General features: G+C 45.1%; 1 protein-coding gene across 9 annotated transcripts in view; it reads left to right on the top strand.

Moving 5' to 3' along the window:
• Positions 1-20,020, top strand: part of EHBP1 (EH domain binding protein 1) — a 428,910-nt gene that overhangs the window by 226,085 nt on the left and 182,805 nt on the right. For all 9 annotated transcript variants that reach the window (XM_075596145.1, XM_075596151.1, XM_075596150.1 and 6 more), the window contains 2 exons: positions 11,465-11,643; positions 12,614-12,662. In XM_075596145.1, coding sequence (XP_075452260.1) covers positions 11,465-11,643; positions 12,614-12,662 — 228 coding nt within the window. The remainder of the gene's footprint in view (positions 1-11,464; positions 11,644-12,613; positions 12,663-20,020) is intronic.

Here is a 20,020-nt window from a genome sequence, read left to right as displayed (position 1 = left end):
GAGGCGTTCAGAGGAACGAGTTCATGAACGCTGCATGCACGTGTGGGAATTTAGCCATGGTCTGGGGTTAGAAGGGCGAGGACGACAGAGAGAAAGCGAGGCATGTAGATCAAGAGTGGAGAATAAGGCAGAGTTGTAGTTCCTGACCAGGTTGTCAGGGTCTGAAGCAGGGCTGAGAGAGGAGAGGGAGGAGCGTGAAGTGGAATCGAAAGCTGGGAGGTTAATAGAGCGCAGGTCTCTGCAGAAACGGGGGCTAGATGGAGATGGAGAGGGGGAGAAGCGAGAGAGAGAAAATGAGATGAGGTGATGATCAGAGAAAGGAAAGGGGGAAATGGAGAAATCAGTGAGAGAAAAGTTTTTAGTGAAGACCAGGTCTATATATATATATATATAATATAATATATAATATATATCCTGCACTCCTGTAGTAGAATGGTAATGGCTGGTGCTATTGTCATAGAAATAAACAGCATACAATACCCACAGTGAAGAGGTACAGAGACAAAAGCACTCAGCAGTTCAAAGTAAAAAAAAGTTGTATTAAAGTACAAAAATACTTGCACAGATCAACGTTTCGATCCAAAAGAGAGAACTTTATCAAGATATATTTATAGAGCAAATAATATATACTTTTATAGATATATATATATATATATATATATAGATATATATATATATATATTTTTTTTTTATATATATATATATATATATATATATATATACTGTAGACATACAGGGATTTATATACATATATATTTCTCACATGAGTGCATCCATTATCAGGAGATATATATATTTATATATACACACACACATATACAGTATGCATTTTTAAACTATTATAAGGTTCAGAAGTGCAGGTGAGGTTTGAGCTCTGCCATACAGAAAGCTGTCTGAGCTCATGAGTACACAAAGCTGAACATGGCTGACACTAGTGTCAAAAACTACATTTCACACGTATCAAAACCTGTTTGAACTCGCTGTGCAATGGATGTTGATAAGCTATTGAATGAATCCAATGTAAAACCTGGACTGGCATAATTTTTCCAATCAGGGATTTTTTAAGAGAATAATGCCTATTACGGCACTGACATCGGTTTAGGGTTTAACAGTACATCAACCATAGAACACTCCCACCCTTCCCTGCCAAGCAGTGCCATGCATAGGCCCTTCTGACAGTGAACATTTGAACTCTTTCTTTATCATCACCGTTCAAGGGTATTCGTTGCTCTAGGCAAACTTTCAGCCTTGCGCACCCTCGCCTCAACCAATGATTTTTCAGATATACAGTACATAATAGATTTTTTTCCCTAAAATTCATACACTCTCCCTGACACACTCTCCCCCCTCCCACTGACTCTCCCCCCACCCACTGACTCTCTCTCCCCCACTGACTCTCTCCCCCCCACTGACTCTCTCCCCCCCCACTGACTCTCTCCCCCCCACTGACTCTCTCCCCCCCACTGACTCTCTCCCCCCCACTGACTCTCTCCCCCCCACTGACTCTCCCCCCCACTGACTCTCTCCTCCCCACTGACTCTCTCCCCCCACTGACTCCCCCCCCTCCCACTGACTCTCTCCCCCCCACTGACTCTCTCCACTTCCCCCCCTCACTGACTCTCTCCTCCCCCACTGACTCTCTTCCCTTACCCCCCCACTGACTCTCTTCCCTTACCCCCCCACTGACTCTCTCCCCCCCCCACTGACTCTCCCCCCCACTGACTCTCCCCCCCACTGACTCTCCCCCCCACTGACTCTCCCCCCCCACTGACTCTCCCCCCCCACTGACTCTCCCCCCCCCACTGACTCTCCCCCCCCCCCCCACTGACTCTCCCCCCCCCACTGACTCCCCCCCCCCACTGACTCTCCCCCCCACTGACTCTCTCCCCCCACTGACTCTCCCCCCCCCACTGACTCTCCCCCCCCCACTGACTCTCCCCCCCCCACTGACTCTCCCCCCCCCACTGACTCTTCCCCCCCCCACTGACTCTCTCCCCTTCGCCGTCCCCCCCCCCCACTGACTCTCTCCCCTCCCCCCCCCCCCCACTGACTCTCTCCCCTTCCCCCCCCCCCACAGGACTCCTGACGGCTCCTCCTGATTGGCTGCATTACCCATCAGCAGCCAATCAGGATGAAGGAAGGAAACTGCCCAGCCCCCTAACAACCCTGCTGTCTCCCTGCTCGGGGATTCCCGCCCAGTTAGGATACTGTATTAGGCAAACTAGGCGGCTACCACCCCCAAATTTTGGTGCCTTAAGCCACCGCCTAGTTCGCCTAATGGTTAAACTGGTCCAGCCACCATTTAATTATAGATGGCATTATTGCGTAGGTCTGTGTGCAGTCCTTGAGCGATCAACCAGTGAGCAGCTTGTGTACAATGTCACATCCAGTCTTTTTGTTGATATGTTTGTATAGAAATGTTAAATTTCTTTTACCTGTAATGTTTTATAGCACTTTTTACATTTGAAATACATCACTTTGTCTTGTGATAAAGTGATGTACAGTTTATAGGGATGGCATCTGTATCCCTCTAATTAGCTGTTTTTGCTTAATACTAATGTTTGTGTATTAAGGCAGCATTTAAAAAAATGAGAGAATTATTCTAATCTCATCTTTAAGATTAGATAAAATGAGGCACCAAAAACTTGGATTGTAAGCTCATGTGGCCAGGGACGGTCTATAGAAATCCTATGTATTGCACTATACTGTAATTGTGAAGCGCTTTGAGTCCCATTGGGAGAAAAGCGCCACCTGAAATATAGTTTATTATTAAAGTTTATTATCTTTAATGGTAGTGTGTAAAAAGTAAGAGAAAATGAGCCTTGTTAAAATAAAACACGTGAGTATCTCTACTTTACATTCTTTAGTGGGGAGTATTCACAATGTGGAAGAATTGAAAACTGGCCTTGCAAGCTAGCTTAGAAAGGATTCGCTATTAAATGCCGGAGGAATAGTGAAGCATCTGCAAAGTAGAAAAAGTTCAGTGACAGACACATACTGTCATTTTAATTGCTTATGTTTCCAGTTGTCTGTGTTGACAACATAATATACTCTGCAAAAAAAAAAAAAAGTTGATAGAAAAATGTGCAGCTCTTTAATTATTTTAATAAAACATTATTTTTATTGTTTTAGTTTGTGCTTTTTATGATTGTTACTCCAAAGTATATTGAAAAGAATAGTCACAACAGCCTCAAGTTAACTTTAAGCCGTTTTCCAAAGTTGTTGGCAAATACATTGGCTGTATAAGAGTTACTGTAGCAGGGCTGGCTGGGATGTTTGCGGGGCTCAGTGCAGAGACATGTGCGGGGCCTCGGCTCTTGCTTTCTCCGGCGGCATCTCCTCGGCGTCATGCCATTTCCTCAGCATCACGCCATCATGACACCGCGACGTGAAATGGTGTTGCTTTGCCATGACAACGGGACGCCACATGGCATCACAACGTCCTGTGACGTCCCATTGTCATGGCACCGCAACGCCATTTGATGTCATGGAGCCATGAAGCGATGCTGCCGGAGAAGGTGAGGGTCAGAGGGTCAGAGGCCCCGTGCTCTCCCCTGGCAATCAGTTTAATTGTTGTGGGGGGGGGGGGAGAGAGCAGAGCCTCTGTAAGCGCAGGGCTTGGTGTACAGGCACAGACGGCACCACCATCAAGCCGCCCCATATTTTCATATTTGGCAAGCACAGAGCGACAGTGAAGACTGGGAAAGAACAACAAGCAGCTATATGGTTTGTTTGACAATATAGATGTGTCCTGCTTCAGTAACCACCACATCTGTGTGCCTTGGCACTTCAGATACGAGTTCCCAGGATAGCTTGTGCAAGTCTAAGAAAGCTACTGACTGGGTAAAAAGTCATTCTTTTACCTGGATGCTATTGTACTTCCTTAATAAAGCGTTTTGGAATTTACTACGTGCCATAGAAAGGGGGAAACACAAACTTGGGGAAAGTCGCAGACGTCTCCCTAGCTGCTGACGCCATGTACCACTTTCCATTAGTGTGACCCGCATTAAACCTGAGTTCGGGAAGTGTTTTCAAGGCCAGTACCATGAGCTACACCTCTATCTGTACTTTGCCTTCTTTTAGAATCACATTCATCTCTGCTTTTTATTTTTTATTTTCCCCACTGAAATGGGCAACATATGCAACCCTGGTTCACCGACAGCCAATACATGACATTAGGGATTCTATGAGTAACCCTGCACCCATGTTTGTAGTCTGGTTTTTTGTCACAACTGGGGGAGCGGGTTGCCAGACGTCAGGAAAAACAATGATAAGCTGCGAGGGAACCACAGGTTCAGGGAAGATTTTTTTAAATATATACCTTTTGGAGTAACTACAGCTTTCATATTTGTTACTCTGGTTTAGTCTTTTTTTTATGTAACCCTCTGTACGGTGCATGCAACACTCACACTGCCCCATTATGTTCCTCTCCAGTGTGCAATAGACATGTGACTCATGATGAACATAGGACCAGCCAATAGCAAAGGCTGTGGAAGAGGTGGGATTTAAGAAGGGAGATCTGCATGATCTGGGAGATCTCTGGACTGATTGTTATTGACCCGGGGCCAGTCAGTGCCCGCTCTCCGGGACATAGGGAGAACAGCTAAGCTTGCAGGGAGGCCCAGAGGATCACCTGAGTGGGAGCAGCACGGAGGGACGAGAACCATTTTTCAAAGTACAGGCCTGCTACACTTATCAATATTAACGAGCTCCATCAGTGTGCTGGCACCATCACACAGGCCTTGGTACCTAGGATTGGGTGGCCTCAGCATCAGACACTGACATACACCCGTTCATATGGGTAATGTTATAGTGATGTGTTATGTAGAACAAGAGCACTCAGGCCACCAGCTCCATGGCATTTGTTAGTCTGAATCAAAATAAGAAGGTTTACATTGATATACTGTAAATGTATTTAATTTATGGGCAGAGTGCTTCCATATTTCAAACCCTCACGGGGTAAATGACTGGTAAGTGTTGAGACTTGTGTGATCCTGCTTTGGTCACAACATTTGTCCGACACGTGCAAGTATATTTAAATAGTTCTAAAAACTTTTAAGCTTTCCATGCTAAACAAATTTTTGTCTAATGTCTTTTGGTAAGAAGTCCTCAAAGCCAAAGGTAAATTGTTGCATCTTTGTTTATAAAGTTAGTCGGCCAGGTAAACATAACCTGCCTTCGTTAGTCAGACAGGTAAACATAAGTAGCTGATGTGCTTGAAATCGTCACACCCAGAGACATGGGAAACATCAATTTGAAAGATAGAAAGAAGTAAGACACTTATTGTTTGTTTTTTTAAAGCAGAAACCTCCTTCCTTTTTTTTACAGGAACACAACCAGAGTGGAACTGCGATATGTTTATCTCTGAGGATCCCCTAATTCTTCAGATATTTACCTATTAATGTGCTGTGTTTTCTGGTTGCTTTTGGGAAATCAATATGGCTGCCATTCAAGCCTCACTCTTGCGTGCCAACAGGGAGCCAATATGGCATTAGAGTAAGACATTGCAGCTTCCAGTTAGAGAACCCTGGCAGCCATCTTTGATTTTACTCTCATATATCCGGCACATAAAATGGTCAATATCTCAGGAATCTACAGTAAGTGTCTCTGGAGCTAGGAAAAGTGCAGTTTTAAAAAATAAAAAAATTGTTACTCGGTACGTGAGACTGCTCTTTTACTAGAACGTCCTGTTTGAATTAATTGCATGGATATGTTCTACATCTTGTCCACGAAAAGAGGGTGTCTGGTCAGCTTTCCACTCAGAAGGAGCAGGGAACAGGAGCACCGAGTGGACAGAGCTTGTGATGATGGGACACACGGCATCACGCCAAGTGGGCAGAGCCTCACACAGCGTGGGGGAGAAATCCAAGTTGATGGGTCTAATGTAAAAAAGTTACCTACGTGGTTTAAAACTCCTACAAAATACATCTGCATAATTGTTATAGTAAACATTTTTGGTTGTTGATCTTTGCTACATTTTGGCAATAAGCACCAATTTTGCAGCGCGAAACACTGAATCTGTGCCAGAAAAGTTGCACATACAAAGTTAAGTCAAATACGGAGCAGGTTTCCAGTTGTAAATAAAGGGCTTAGACAGCATTTTGCCAGGTTAGTGGTTTTGTTCAGATAAAAACGTATTAGTCTGCGTGTCATTAAAAATGAATGATTGCCTTCCTGGTATTTCTTAGTTGTCTTCCCACAAGCAATAAAAAGATAAATCTCAGAGTGTTGAATTTGACAAGTTATGTCTGTTCAGCAGTGACTTGCTTTCTCCAATTGGGGGCATTCTTAGTCTGCAACACACACGCTTCAGGGAGGATCTTTTTATTTCCCCTCAGCATGTTTTTCTGGGTTTTTTTTAATACCCAAGTTTGTGTTTTGGCACCTGAACTATTTTTTTGACGTATATACATTTCTGTAATAATTACACTAAATGTGTGCCCTGTCTGGCAGCCTAAATGCAGCTTTGTTTTAGAAGTAAAGCACTGCCTTTAACCCCTGTCACTGCCAGAGCGACCCGCTGTACTATACGTTCTAGACATTTCTGCCAGTGAAAGGGATCATTTTGCATTTTCTGTGCATCTTGTTCTATGAAAGTGCACATGCTTTACACTAATACCCCAAAGTTGGTGATTTGTTGGGGATTTTTTTTTAACTGCATTATTGTATCTGCAATGGTGAAAGTGTGATTGTGCCAGTAGTCCTTTTTCCCAAACCTAGTGTTTAAATTTTTTTATTTCTAAATTGAATTTTTAATAGACTTTTTTTTGTAAATTGGGTACACTGAAGTACACCTATATCACCACCACCGTTGGTCGATCCACTGCTGGACGAAGTCTCCCCAATGATCTTCCCAATACTGCAGTTGCAAGCCTCTCTTCTCCACATTGGTCCAACAAATGTCCGAATTTCATCCTCCCATCATACATTTTTGGTTGTCTTTTTTTTGGTCTTTTAATATCCCTTGGAATCCAGTTCCATCTTTTAATTCCTTTGCAAACACTAAGGGGTTATTTCTGTGATATGTTTGGTGCTTTTGGTTTTAGAGCAGAAAGAAATGTTAGTTGACCCTTTATGGTGCTCTCAATTCAATCACAACAAAATACCTAAACCAAAGTGTGGATGCAGCATTTATATTTTATAATGGGTAAAATAGATGGAAACTAAAAGAGACAATTACAATGTTTATGTTGACAAAAATAACCTACGCCTGTTAGTAATAGTGAGAAACTCGCTGTCAATAATTATCCAAGAAGGGTAATTTCATATTGCAATATGACTGGCCCGCTTCCATTTTAATTTCGTCACCCATGTGATGTGACGGACTTTTGTTTGCTTTTCCTGGCTTTTCGGATAATATTAAGCATACATCTCTCACTGGTTCTTTGAGTTGTCTATAGCTTCTGGATTATGTTTGCAGTTTGGGTACAAGTTTTACATCCAGACCTGAACACATGAAGAATACACTGGTCAAATAGTTTCCTCTAAATATTGTCTTGTTTCTTCCAAATGTGCTCCATACGATCTTCATTATCCCATTGATTTAATTCACAAGGTTCCCATCTATTCATACTTCCCGGCCAAGGTAGACGTACGTTACGTGTTCTAGTTCTATTACATATATTATTATATTTGTAGAGTTGACACATTGGTTGAACATCACTTTGGTCTTGCTGAGAGACATATGGAGGCCCATCTTGCTTACTTCGGCGACTTCTTTGATGTGTTGCTGCAGGTCTATGGACTTTGGCGACATGGTGTCCCCCGTCGCACGACCATGCTGATCCTTATTCTATATCTTGGGATCTAATGGTTGATATGGCATTCTTGTAAATGTTCCTTATATAATATAAAAGTACTCTCCTTCAACATATCTTCCTAGTGCATTTAAAACAACTGAGGATTAACATTGATCGAATCAAATGCTTTTTTGTAATCTACGAATCCTGAGCTGAGTGGTAAATCGTATTCATTACTCTGAAAAAAACGCTTCTTGTTCAACTTGGATGTGGTCCATTGTGTTGTAGCCACTGCAAAATCCCGTTTGTTCTCTAGGCTTCACATTGTTGACCATGGGGGATTTCTTAATCTACTTGGTTATGCCTTAAATCAGGGGTGGCCAAACAGAGTCCTCAAGGGCCACCAACAAGTGTGTCTGTATATACGTCCTTAACAGTTTTAATGGAAGAAGTGATCACTGATTGGCTCACTGCAAATTGCATCTTAATATAGAGATAGGAAGAAAGAAATGGATTTAAAAAAAATCCAACCAGCTTAACATTAGAGAATCCAAATGGAGCAGAAAAGACGCTCGAGATGCATATTATGGAAAACTTATGAAGATTATACAGTATGAAGTGTCAAATCATTGCATCCCTGCTTCAGCACAGGTAGCTGTATAGGTCAGTCATTGATTGAGACACCTCTGCTGAAGCAGGGCTAGCCTTAAAACCTGATCTGTGATTGGCCCTTGAGGACTGGAGATGGCCGCCCCTGCCCTAATTTATCTCCGTCCTTGTAGAATTTTCTGTGGACGTCCGCAGCTCTCTGTATAAGTGCACGGCCTTTTGTTGATTCCTCATCTTTTTTGAATGCAGTGATTTGACTCTTCTCAATCATAAGTAGCTGTTTCTCTCATCTATTGCGTTCTTATCCTGTCTTTAGTTAGCGATTCCTCCATGTATCCCCATGCATCTCGAGTAAGTTGAAGCGGCTTTTCTGCTCAATTTGGATTCTCTAATGTTAAGCTCGTTGATTTATGTTTTATTAATTTTTTTTATCCGTTTTCTTTTTTCTATTTCTATATTAAGCTGTAATTTGCAGCGAGCCAGCCAATCGGTGAACACTTCTTGCATCGAAACGGTTAAGGACATATATACTATACACTTTCATACACTCACTCTTGGTTAGCATTATTAAAACTGCAATCCCGCCCCAGGGTCCATGCTGGCCACAAGGAAGCCGCAACTGAAGACATAACCGCTTCCTATTGGCACACATGACGTAGGCGATTTTATTTGCCATTTTGTTTACTCTGAAGGGGACTAAATGGTGCCTTCACCGGTAAGTAATGCATCTCAGAAGCCGTGGGGTACTCGGGATGGCATAGTTCAGCTTCCGGGACGCCTTAAAATACATCAAATATGAGCAGCTGTGATTGCTGCTTAAACGTTTAAGTATAACTGTTTGCATAATAAAACAATCTACTTTATTTTTTTTATTAAATAAAAAAATTATTGAATCTAGTTTAGAGCAGTTTGACATCAATGGGGGATATAGTATTTATCACAATGGAGCAATTTGCCTTTTCAAAATTGGGTACACTGAAGTGCGTGTGCGTGTGCGTGTGCGTATATATCGTCGTTGTAGAGGTAAAAAACATTAAGTGCATTTTTGACAAAAATGCATTCCCTGACTTGGAATTTCTTGATGTTTCTATTGAAAAACTCATTAAAGACACCTAATCTTCAGAACTTGTTATATCAAAATACCTTCCCTTTTTAAATACAGAATTTTTACTGTCAAAAAGAACATTTAATCACCTTTTCCTCAGTACTCAAAGAATGTAGTTAACGACTTTTACCTCTACAACGACGTTATGTACACACATCAGTATTTTGCGTATAAGTGTAAGAGAATTTGTGTAATTAAATATCATCTCCATTTCATTTTTTTATTTAAATAAAAAGCAAGCTTGTAAGTTCCTCTCTATTTGGGAATTATATAAAAATGGTGCAACTGTCATAAAATACAATGTTCAACTGCATTCAATGTTGCATGCCGCTACATACTTATGAAGCTTGTTAAACTAGCTAAACTTACATTTGATGTAGATCTCTTCGGGGCAGAGAGCGAAAGAAAAACTGGACCACTTATAATGTACCACTTCCCAAAATGCCCACGGGCAGAAGTTTAGAAATATTAGAGCAAAATTTCTTGATACATTAACACAAAGTGATACAGATTCTAAATAATGCAATTTGCACTTGCTTTTTTGAGCAATCGTGATTTTTTTTTTAATACTTGTTTTGTGCTTCAGCACAACGTGGATATTTTATTTGGCTTTTCTTTTTATTGCGTTCATGGAATTTGCATTACCTCTCCGAAGAAAAAGCTTGTTGGTCAGCTACAATGTTTTTTTTTTTTTTTTATGCATATTTCTAAACATTGAAGAAATGTAAAATAACAGCAGAACGTTTAGTGTGTATGTATGTATGTATGTATGTATGTATGTATATATATATATATATATATATATATATATATATATATATATATATATATATATATATATATATAATTTTTTTTTAGTTCCCTGTGTTTTTCTCAAGTATAAAAGTTATATTTGCAATGGCGACGTGTACTCATCTGCAAGTAAACTTCAGAAACCGTTTATAAAATGCCATAACTATATCCTTTTTCAGTGTTGTCATCAAAGAGGCAGCAAAATGTTGATGCAGCTTTTTTTTTTTTATATAAATATATTTTACCCTGTCAGTTTTTTTTTTTTTTTTCTTCTTGCGACTGAAAAGATAATTTTACGTGACTTCATTTTGCGAAGTCTTTGAAAGGGTGTGTTTCACTTACCAAGTTGGATATAGTGCCTGGAGTGTTTGAAGTACTTAACAGGCCGTTTCATTCTGCATCATTTTTGTCCTATCCCAGACATAAGTCTAGAGTCTTGCATTACTACATCCATCAGAATAGCACGCCAAAGGCTAAGGCTCAATGCAGCCTGCTAACTATGTCTCTTGATGATTATTACCATTGAAAACTGACAAGTATGAAATGACTTTGCCGACATCAAAAGATTACGCGTATGGGCGGAGCTCACCCAACATTTTTACTTCCAGGCAAGATGCATTTTACGCCCTGCCTGGTCATAAAAAAAATTGCCATTTATAAAATGTAACTCATCATTTCAGTCAAACTCTATGATTTAGAATTTGCAACTGGCCAGGATTGCACTGTGGGTCCTTTTTCAAACACTCGTCTAAACAGATAGATATTTTGATTTGTAATCTATAGTAGAATATAGTAGAATATTGGTTGTAAATTAAGACTCCATTTTGTAAATTAAAAAAAATAAAAAAGAATTCAATAAATAAAGCGAAACAAATGAAGTAAGATGGAATTCGGATTGATTAAGCAGAAGTACTATCTACTAATCCATTTCCACATAACTGAGCAGCACTTTGTATTGGCAATGAAACAAAGCAGGGGTGGTACTGTAGTATTATAGTCCGCCCTGTAAAATTAGAATTTGTAGTAGCTATGTTACTGACCCCTACTAAGTACCAGTGGCTGGTGCTGCAGTTTTAATTAGCAACATTAGCCACCTACCTGGCTTTAGTGCCTGTGTAAGTGGCACTTCTCTAAAGTTTTAGAAGTTCTGATGTGTGTTTACAGCATTTGTTGGGTGTTCTCGTGTATTAACCCCCTTTTTTTTTTTAATATCTTTCAGCCAAGCCCGTTACCTAGTCCAACTTTCGGGAGACAACCCAATGCTAGTCAGTCGCTGCTCGTATGGTGCAAAGAAGTCACAAAAACATACAGAGGAGTTAAAATCACCAATTTCACCACATCTTGGAGGAATGGCTTAGCGTTTTGTGCAATATTACACCACTTTCGACCTGATCTGATGTAAGTTCATACATATTTAATGCCACTGTCATGTTCCATATGCTTAGGAGTCCGATACGGTCTAGGACATTTGGTCATGGGCGTTTTGCTGTGATCAAGTCATCACCGGCATTTAGCCGACGCTCTCCTCGCAGCCGGGACATGTCTACAATGGGCGTTTTGCTGCCAAAATAAGCCCCTAAATTTACCTCCTACCCTAAAAACCTTAACACCTCACCCTAAAACCCTTTCCTTACCCACCTACCTTAACCGTTACTACCCCTTAAATTCACTAACCTTATTGGTGAAACGTCCGGCGGCTGAGTGTCCAGCGGTGCTGCGGCGAAGGGTCTCTCGACAGCCAAATGCCGGTGCCGACTTCGGTGCGGCAACATGGACGCGACGCAATGTCCGATTGTGGTCAGATATACATAGCCATTGCTACTGTATATGTTATGCCCTTGAATCCTGAAATAAACAGGGTTCTCTCTCTGAAGGGGTTAACCCTCTGTACCTCTTGACTATCAATGTCCCTCTTTCATTTTAAGACCCGTCTCATTTAATTTTTTTTGCCTTAATCCTATAGAAAGAACTGACCTCAAGATGCTATTAAAATTTTTGTTAGTGTTGAAATGAGATGAGACAAATAAGCCCGTAGCTCTTTGAACGTTGACGACAAGGGATTACCACATGGCAAATTTGGCTGTCAAGGCTCGTTTCTGGTCCTTACCTTCTTTTTTTAGACAGAAAGCTTCAGGCACTGAAACCAGCCATATCCGTAATATTTATTAATATATTTTGTCCTTTTAATTTTCCACGCTATTAGTTTTGTTGATTGAATTGCTGTGAAATTACTAGTTGCCGTATGATATTATTGTATGACAAATTTTTAGATTTGAGCTTGTTTTAAAACTACTGGGGATTTTTTGTTGCGTTTTTTTTTTTTTAAATCTAATATTGTATGTACCCACTTTGCCATTTTCTCCTTCAGTGACTACAAGACCCTCAATCCTCAAGATATTAAAGAGAACAACAAAAAGGTAAGAACTGCAAGCAGGGAGAGGCTCAATTTAGGCTGCACTGCTGGTTCTCATTCATTTGGAAAAGTGAACTTCTTTTGTAAGGTCGAAAGTGTAGTTTGGGAAAAGTATCTACCTCCTGCAGTTCGGTACTAATACATTATTGACTTGATTTTGACATGGCATTTAACATTTTGAAAGTACTAGGCTGCCATTAGATTTTCCGGGTCTCCCTTTCTTGTGCCCCGATCATTGTTATTATATAATAATATCATTGTTTGTTTGTTTTCTTCTACAGCGCTGTGTAACGTGTAGCTCACCACAAACGAGGCGGGGCTGAGGTAGGGCTGGTATATAACGCCGACCACAACCGCGAGGGCGCGTCTAGAGAGTAGGATAGTCGTGCAGGCCGGATCAGGTTTATAGAAGACAGCGTTAATGTGATAATTGCCAGGTCCAGGGGTGTAGAGTAGCGGATCGTTGGGGTACGTAGCCAGAGTCGGGGTTGGAGAAGGTAAGAGTAGTCGTAATGCCAAAGCCAGGGTCAGAGTAGGAGAGGGCAGCGTCGGCGTAATCCAAAGCCAGGGTCAGTGCAGGAGAGAGTAGAGTCGTCGTATCCAATCCAGGGTCAGCGTAGGAGAAAGTCACACAGAAGGTTCCAGGGAGGGTCAGGAAGCAGGAAGACAGGCAGGCTCTAAGCACTGAGGTTCAGCGTCACACAAACTGGAGTTATGCTCGGCAAGGAAGGAGAGTTCTGAGAGTGTATTTAAAGGACCTCCCAACAATGGGAGGCAACCAGGAAGTGGAGCTGCGGGTCCTGATAGGCTGCTGGATCATGCAGGTGCGTCCTATTGCACAGCCAATTGCGATCGCGTCAGCGTGTGTCCGTGCGGTGCGCAACCCGCGTATTACGTTGGGGACCCGGTCGCGTGCCGTCATCGCGCACCACAACACCATTGCCAGTGTGGGGGCGGAGACCAGAGGCGGGACCCAGCGGTACGGAGGCGGAGTGCTGAGCACAGCCGCGCAAGGTAATCCTGACGTCAGAGCGGGGGCGGGATCTTAGGATGGAGACCGCAGACCGGCGGAGAGAACGAGCACCGCGCATGCGTCGCGCGTCACGGCCGGAGAAACGGGAGCACGCCCTGCGCCCAGGAACAGGGGGGAAGGGCGAGGGAACCCGCGCTCTGCGCGTAAGTGCCCCTGCTATGTTGCCATTCTTGAGCGCCACAGGGAACAGATGGGCGAGTAAGGGTTAAGGGGACAGAAGTACCAGAATGGCAAATCCTCACACGCTGACAGTGTATGAAGCCCTGTACATATAATTTTTTCAGCCGAGTCCCTGCTCCGTAGAGCTTACAATCTACAGGCAGTCCTCGGTTATCCGACACAATGTGTTACTCAAAATGGCGTTGGATAGCGAAACGTTGTCAAGCGAAACACATTTTCCCATAGGAACACTGTTTAAATGAAAGGTTCCATTCCTGAAGGCATCTTTAACACTAAAATACACCAAATATTTTATGCAGGCAATAAGATATGCAGCACACACATAAATTATATAGTGTATGTACTGTATAGATGGCGTGTGCACCAGTTTAAGCCACGGTCCGTGGGTCGCGTTAGGGCGCACATCCAGAGTCGAGCATGGGGAGCAGCCATGACGTCACGCGGCTGGTTCGCCCTCATTGGCTGAACCGCTGCTGTGACGTAGCCAGCGCTCGGCGCTGCGCCAAAAGACAAATTTCTTGTCTTTTGACAAAGGTGGTCGCTTAGCGCGCTTTCTGCAGGCGCATGCAGGCAGTGACTGGGGCCGGCCCCATAGAGGGCCGTATCTTGTTCGCACCGCACACGCTGTAGCACTTGCAGTGGGGATGAGGCCATGCACTTTGAGACATGGGACTGGCTTATCCTCCTGCACTCTGCTTGACAGATAAGAATATAGGAACAGGGACAAAAGATATGCATTATTTGACTCTACGATCTAACTTAATAATCATAGACATAGTGAAGTCAGAAAGGGGAAAAGAAACGGAAAAAATTGGGCGTACAATTTTATTTGGAAATGGTTTCCATATATATGCATTTGTTTGTGTACGTGTGTATATACAGTACAGCAAATAAAAATAGCACTTATGAGCACATGCACATGTCTGACGGATCAACAACTCTGCCTTACCCCGTAAACACTCCGCACCCAATGCTTCCACTGCAGCCAGGGATTCTGGGTAATGTCTTGGAAACAAGCAATGGATAAGAGGTATAGCGCTGTTTCCCCCACCCTATGGGAAATGTGGCGGCTACTGAGTGTGTGGTGCTTTACCTGTGGTTCACAGGAGGCCTGAACCTCTGCTGCTGGGAGCCCGGGGTGTACCTGATCCGTCTGGTGACAGCGCCTCCACCTGTGAGGGATCCTGACAGTGCCGGATAACCCCTTCACAGGACCCAATGCAATAAGATAACACACTTGTATTTAATAATAGTTTACTGAACACAGGTAAAACTATGTATATTACTAACCCACATACAATATAGGCCTGGAACGGCTGTAGCCCCACCGGGCCCTCCAACCGTAGTGTCCACCCCCGATGGGATTTCCCCAAAGTACTGAAGGGCCAACCCACTCAATGTGTGAGACAGCACTGCCCACAGTAACTGAAAGTGTTATAGTTGGTGCACGTTGTGAGGTACCTGTCCAGGTGCTCCAGCACCCGGGTATGGCTAAAAAGCAAAAGGGATCCACTGATCCAGCGACGTCAATGTCAGCGAAGCCTCCACCTCTGTGTGGGGTGAACTCCGGTAGGAGGGTCTCACCTTTGATAGTCTATGATAGTGCGGTGGTGGTCCGGCCCAAGACCCCTGTCCGCAAATCGCCATGTGGCGTCTTCAAATGGCACTATACACTAACTGTATACAGCTACAGGGGAAATTTCCCTAGCTACCTTCCCCTTCTCTGTCCTGGCTCCAACTGCCAGTCACTCCAACTGCAAGTCACTCCAACTGCCAGTCACTCCAACTGCCAGTCACTCCAACTGCCAGAATTCTAACTGCCATGCATCTCTCAGCACTATTGGCTGCCTGGCAACATGTGGTCTGCAGTCCATGAGGCTGCTGGGACTTGTATTTACCCTGCTGTGCTATACTCCTAATGGCCGCCGCTTGCTACTGCGCATCCCCCCGCACTCTCCCCAGCCTCTGCTGCCTATGGAAAGGTAAGGCGACAAACAGGTGACCAGGGGAACACAGGCTATACTGGCAACAAGTGACACACTGTGAGTGCTCATTTGCATGTCATTACCCAGAATCCCTTGCTGCATTTGAAGCATTGTGTCCTGAGTGATTATGGGGAAAGGCATGTTTTGGGTCCTGTCCGAGACGTGAATTTGCTCATGTATGTATATATGTATATCTATTTGTATAAGTCTGTATGTAGGTGTGTGTGTGTGTATGTATCTATGTATATATCAAGGGAAAACAAGCTCTGCAATTTTGCACTTTTGATCAGAGTAAATTAAATGAATTTAAAAGTAATATCTTTAATAACTACATAATTTAAAAATCAGTAAGGCGAAGTGGAAAAAAATTGTAGAACCTGCCAATTACAATAAATGATTGGGCATTGAAATCTAGGCTAGAAGGCTATATATTACTAATGTTCACTAAAGTAACTGACACCTAATCGGATATAGCCACATGATTACCAAGTTTCCTATAGAGAAAAGTGGTGTTTATAGGGATAAAAATAGCAATAGGTTTAGATGATTAAATTGCTAACCTTTGGAATACAGACCTTTGACTGCTAGTCCATGGTTAGAGGGTAACCTGTAGCGAAAAGCCTACTCTCTCTGTGTAGAATAGTAAGTCAGTGAAATTAGGGAGGGTCATAAGTATTATGGACATACTTGAAAACGAGAGGTAACACACAATGTATTACTTCCTGGTAAAATATTTTATAAATATTTTATAAATCAAATATATATATATTATATATATTATATTGATTTATAAAATATTTTACCAGGAAGTAATACACTGTGTGTTACCTCTCGTTTTCAAGTATTTTCACTGACTTACTATTCTCTGACTATTCACTGACTTACTATATATATATACATATACACTAGCTGAGAGACCTGGCATTGCCCGGGATTTTTTATTACAACGAAGACCTGACTGACTGTGGGAGGTGTGGTGCCAGCGGAGGGAGTGTGTTGGATGCGCACGTTTGGGGGTTGGGTTTGCGTTGTACGGGAGGGGGTGTGGGGTGTGGTTGAGGCGCAAGGGGAGGGGGGGGCATAGCCGTGGCAATCTGCATTGTGTAGAGTGTACTGTGGCTGCCACCACGGTGAAGGTGAGGTTTAGTTCCAGCGGAGAGGGTGTGGTGGGTGGGTTTGGTGTCCGGGAGGGTGTGTGTTGAGGCGTTGGGTAGGGGAGGTGTGTTGAATATGCGTCAGTGTACGTTGTGCGGTGCGGTGGTTGTGGCGGGGGTAGGGGGGTGTTGAAGTGTTGTTTTGTGTGGCATATCAGCACAGGAGGCTTGGGTGTGTGTGTGAGTGAGTGTTGTGTGGGTGAGGGTGTGTTGTGTTGTGTGGGTGAGGGTGTGTTGTGTGGGTGAGGGTGTGTTGTGTGGGTGAGGGTGTGTGGGTGAGGGTGTGTTGTGTGGGTGAGGGTGTGTTGTGTGGGTGAGGGCGTGTTGTGTGGGTGAGGGCGTGTTGTGTGGCTGAGGGCGTGTTGTGTGGGTGAGGGCGTGTTGTGTGGGTGAGGGCGTGTTGTGGGGGTGAGGGCGTGTTGGGGTGAGGGCGTGTTGTGTGGGTGCCTGTTGTGTGTGTGGCTGAGTGTTGGTTGTGTGTAAATGAGGCAGTGAGGCTATATTGTGTAGGCAAGCAGACATGTGGCAGGACGTGTTGTTGAATTGAAGCTGTGCTCCTATCTTGTATGGTGAAGCAATCATGTGGCAGGACGGTGAAGGTGAGGTGTGTGTCCCCCGGAGGGGGGTTGTTGCAGCCTACGGGAGGGGGTTGCGGGCTACGGGTGGGGGTGGGGCGGGGTGGGGGGACGCTACTGGTGGTGGTGGGGGGGGGTTGCGGCATACGGGAGGTGTTGGGGTGGGTTCGCGGCCTACGGAAGGTGTTGGGGTGGGTTGCGGCCTATGGGAGGTGTTGGTGGGGGTTGCGGGCTACGGGAGTGGGTGGGGGGGTTGCGGCCTACGGGAGGGGAATGGGGGGGGGGGTGTTGCGACCTACGGGAGGGGAAGGGTGTTGTGGCATCCGGTAGTATTGTTTGGGAGGCGTCCGTGAGGGGGTGGGTGTGATGCGTACTTGTGTGTTGTGGGCTAGTGGATGCGTACGGTTGTGGCGTACGGTGGGGGGGGGGGGGGGTTGGAGTTGATGCATACGGGAGGGGTGTGTATGAAGATGCGGGCGTTGTCCGGGACCGAGGAGGGGCTGTGGTGTTCAAAGTGAGTAGCACAGGTTTTTTTTTGGTGGGGGGTGGGGGAGTGTGGTGTTTTGGCGGTGAACGTGCGGTCCGGCGTGGTTGTCTTGAGGTGAAGGGGAGGGGTGGTGGCAGGGTAGGCAGGAGTGTGTGCGGGTCGGAGAGGGGCTGCGGTACTGGGAGAGGGCCTGCGGTCCCGAGAGTGCGTGCGCTCGTGATGTGCATTTGTGGTTAAGGGGGGTGTGAAGAGGCGGTGGGCGTCGGTGTGCGGTCCGTGAACGTGTGGTGTGTGGGCGCGTTCCCAAGCCCGGTGTGCGGGCCCGAGAGATCACCGTGCGCTGTTGGCGGAAGGGTTGAGGTGAGGAGGCGCGTTGAAGGGGAGGGGTGGTGGCAGGGTAGGCAGGAGTGTGTGCGGGTCGGAGAGGGGCTGCGGTACCGGGAGAGGGCTTGCGGTCCAAAGAGGGCGTGCGCTCGTGATCTGCATTGGTGGGGAAGGGGGGGTGAAGAGGCGGTGGGCGTCGATGTACGGTCCGTGAACGTGAGGTGTATCCGCGTTCCCAAGGCCGGTGTGCGGGCCCGAGAGATCACCGTGCGCTGTTGGCGGAAGGGTTGAGGTGAGGACGCGCGTTGAAGGGGAGGGGTGGTGACAGGGTATGCAGGAGTGTGTGCTGGACGGAGAGGGGCTGCGGTACCGGGTGAGGGCCTGCGGTACCGGGAGGTCGTGCGCTAGTGATGTGCATTGGTTGGGGGGGTTGAAGAGGCGGTTGGCGTCGGTGGGCGTCGGTGTGCGGTCCGTGAGCGTGAGGTGTGTGGAGGTGGTATCCAGGCCGGTGTGGGTGGCTGAGATGTCACTGTGCGCTGTTGGATGAGGGTGGGGAGTGTTGCGGGAGGGGTGGTGTGTGTAAACTGCCGAAATGGCATATAAGAAGTGCCTGTACCTGAGGTGGTGTGTTGGTGTGTTTTCTGCAGTTCTTTTCTGAGGTGCTAGCAGGCGGCAAGGGTAGTTTTTTTCTGAGGTGAGAGCAGTGAGGGTTAGGTGCTCGGTGAGGGTTGGGAGAGTGTGCCAGTGGTGTAGGTGTGTTGAGCGTTGGCCGCAGGCCAATGAGAGGTGTGCGGGGGCGGGCCAAAGGACCAATCAGATTGCCCATAGGGACACCAACATACAACGTTTTCAAAAATATATATATAGATATATAGTCCTATATACATTTAGGAGTAGTTAAAGGGTTACTAGTTAGCCCACTGCCATTTTAGTTTCTTCACTCTTGTGATGTCACAGACATTTGTTTGATTTCGAACCCATTATTATTTTTCTTGTCTCTTCGAATACTACCCAGCATACATCTCTCCATACTTCTTTGTGTTGTCTGAAGCTTCTGAATTATCTCCACATTTAAGGTCCAAGTTTCACATCCATACGTGAGCATGGGTAAAATGCACTGGTCAAAAACTTTCTTCTAGAGCAGGGGTGGTCAACCTATTTTTCAATGTAGCCACAGGTGTGGCAAATGAGAAGTGAAAATAGCTACACCATGTAAAAATCATCATATCATCTCATTTCACCCCTCCTCATCATCATCATGCCATTGGCCATTACCCCCCCCCCTCCCCCGCCTCCCAATAACATGATCATCTCTTGAGCCAGCATTGTGTAGCTTCTTACCTTTTAACTTGCCAGACACCGGAACAGGAGTCTGAAGCGGTCGCCGCCGGGTGTGTGCTCCGCCCCCGCCATGCTCTCATTGGTTCTCTCCTCCAATCGCCTCCCTCCCACCGCCTGCGGCCCGTCTCCTCAGCAGTAGTGCTGCCATCGGGCGCTGCTGCTTCCGCTACACTCGCGCATGCCACCGCACTCGTGCATGCCACCCCACTCGCGGATGCCGCCGCACTCACTTCCCATTTCCCATTACTTGCCAAGTACAATTCGCACACTTTGGTTGCTAATT

The sequence above is a fragment of the Ascaphus truei genome, chromosome 4, assembly GCF_040206685.1.
Source record: "Ascaphus truei isolate aAscTru1 chromosome 4, aAscTru1.hap1, whole genome shotgun sequence".
In the NCBI taxonomy this organism is placed as follows: Eukaryota; Metazoa; Chordata; class Amphibia; order Anura; family Ascaphidae; genus Ascaphus; species Ascaphus truei.
The sequence above is the reverse complement of the archived record's forward strand: the minus strand, read 5'-3'. Positions and strand labels throughout refer to the sequence as shown.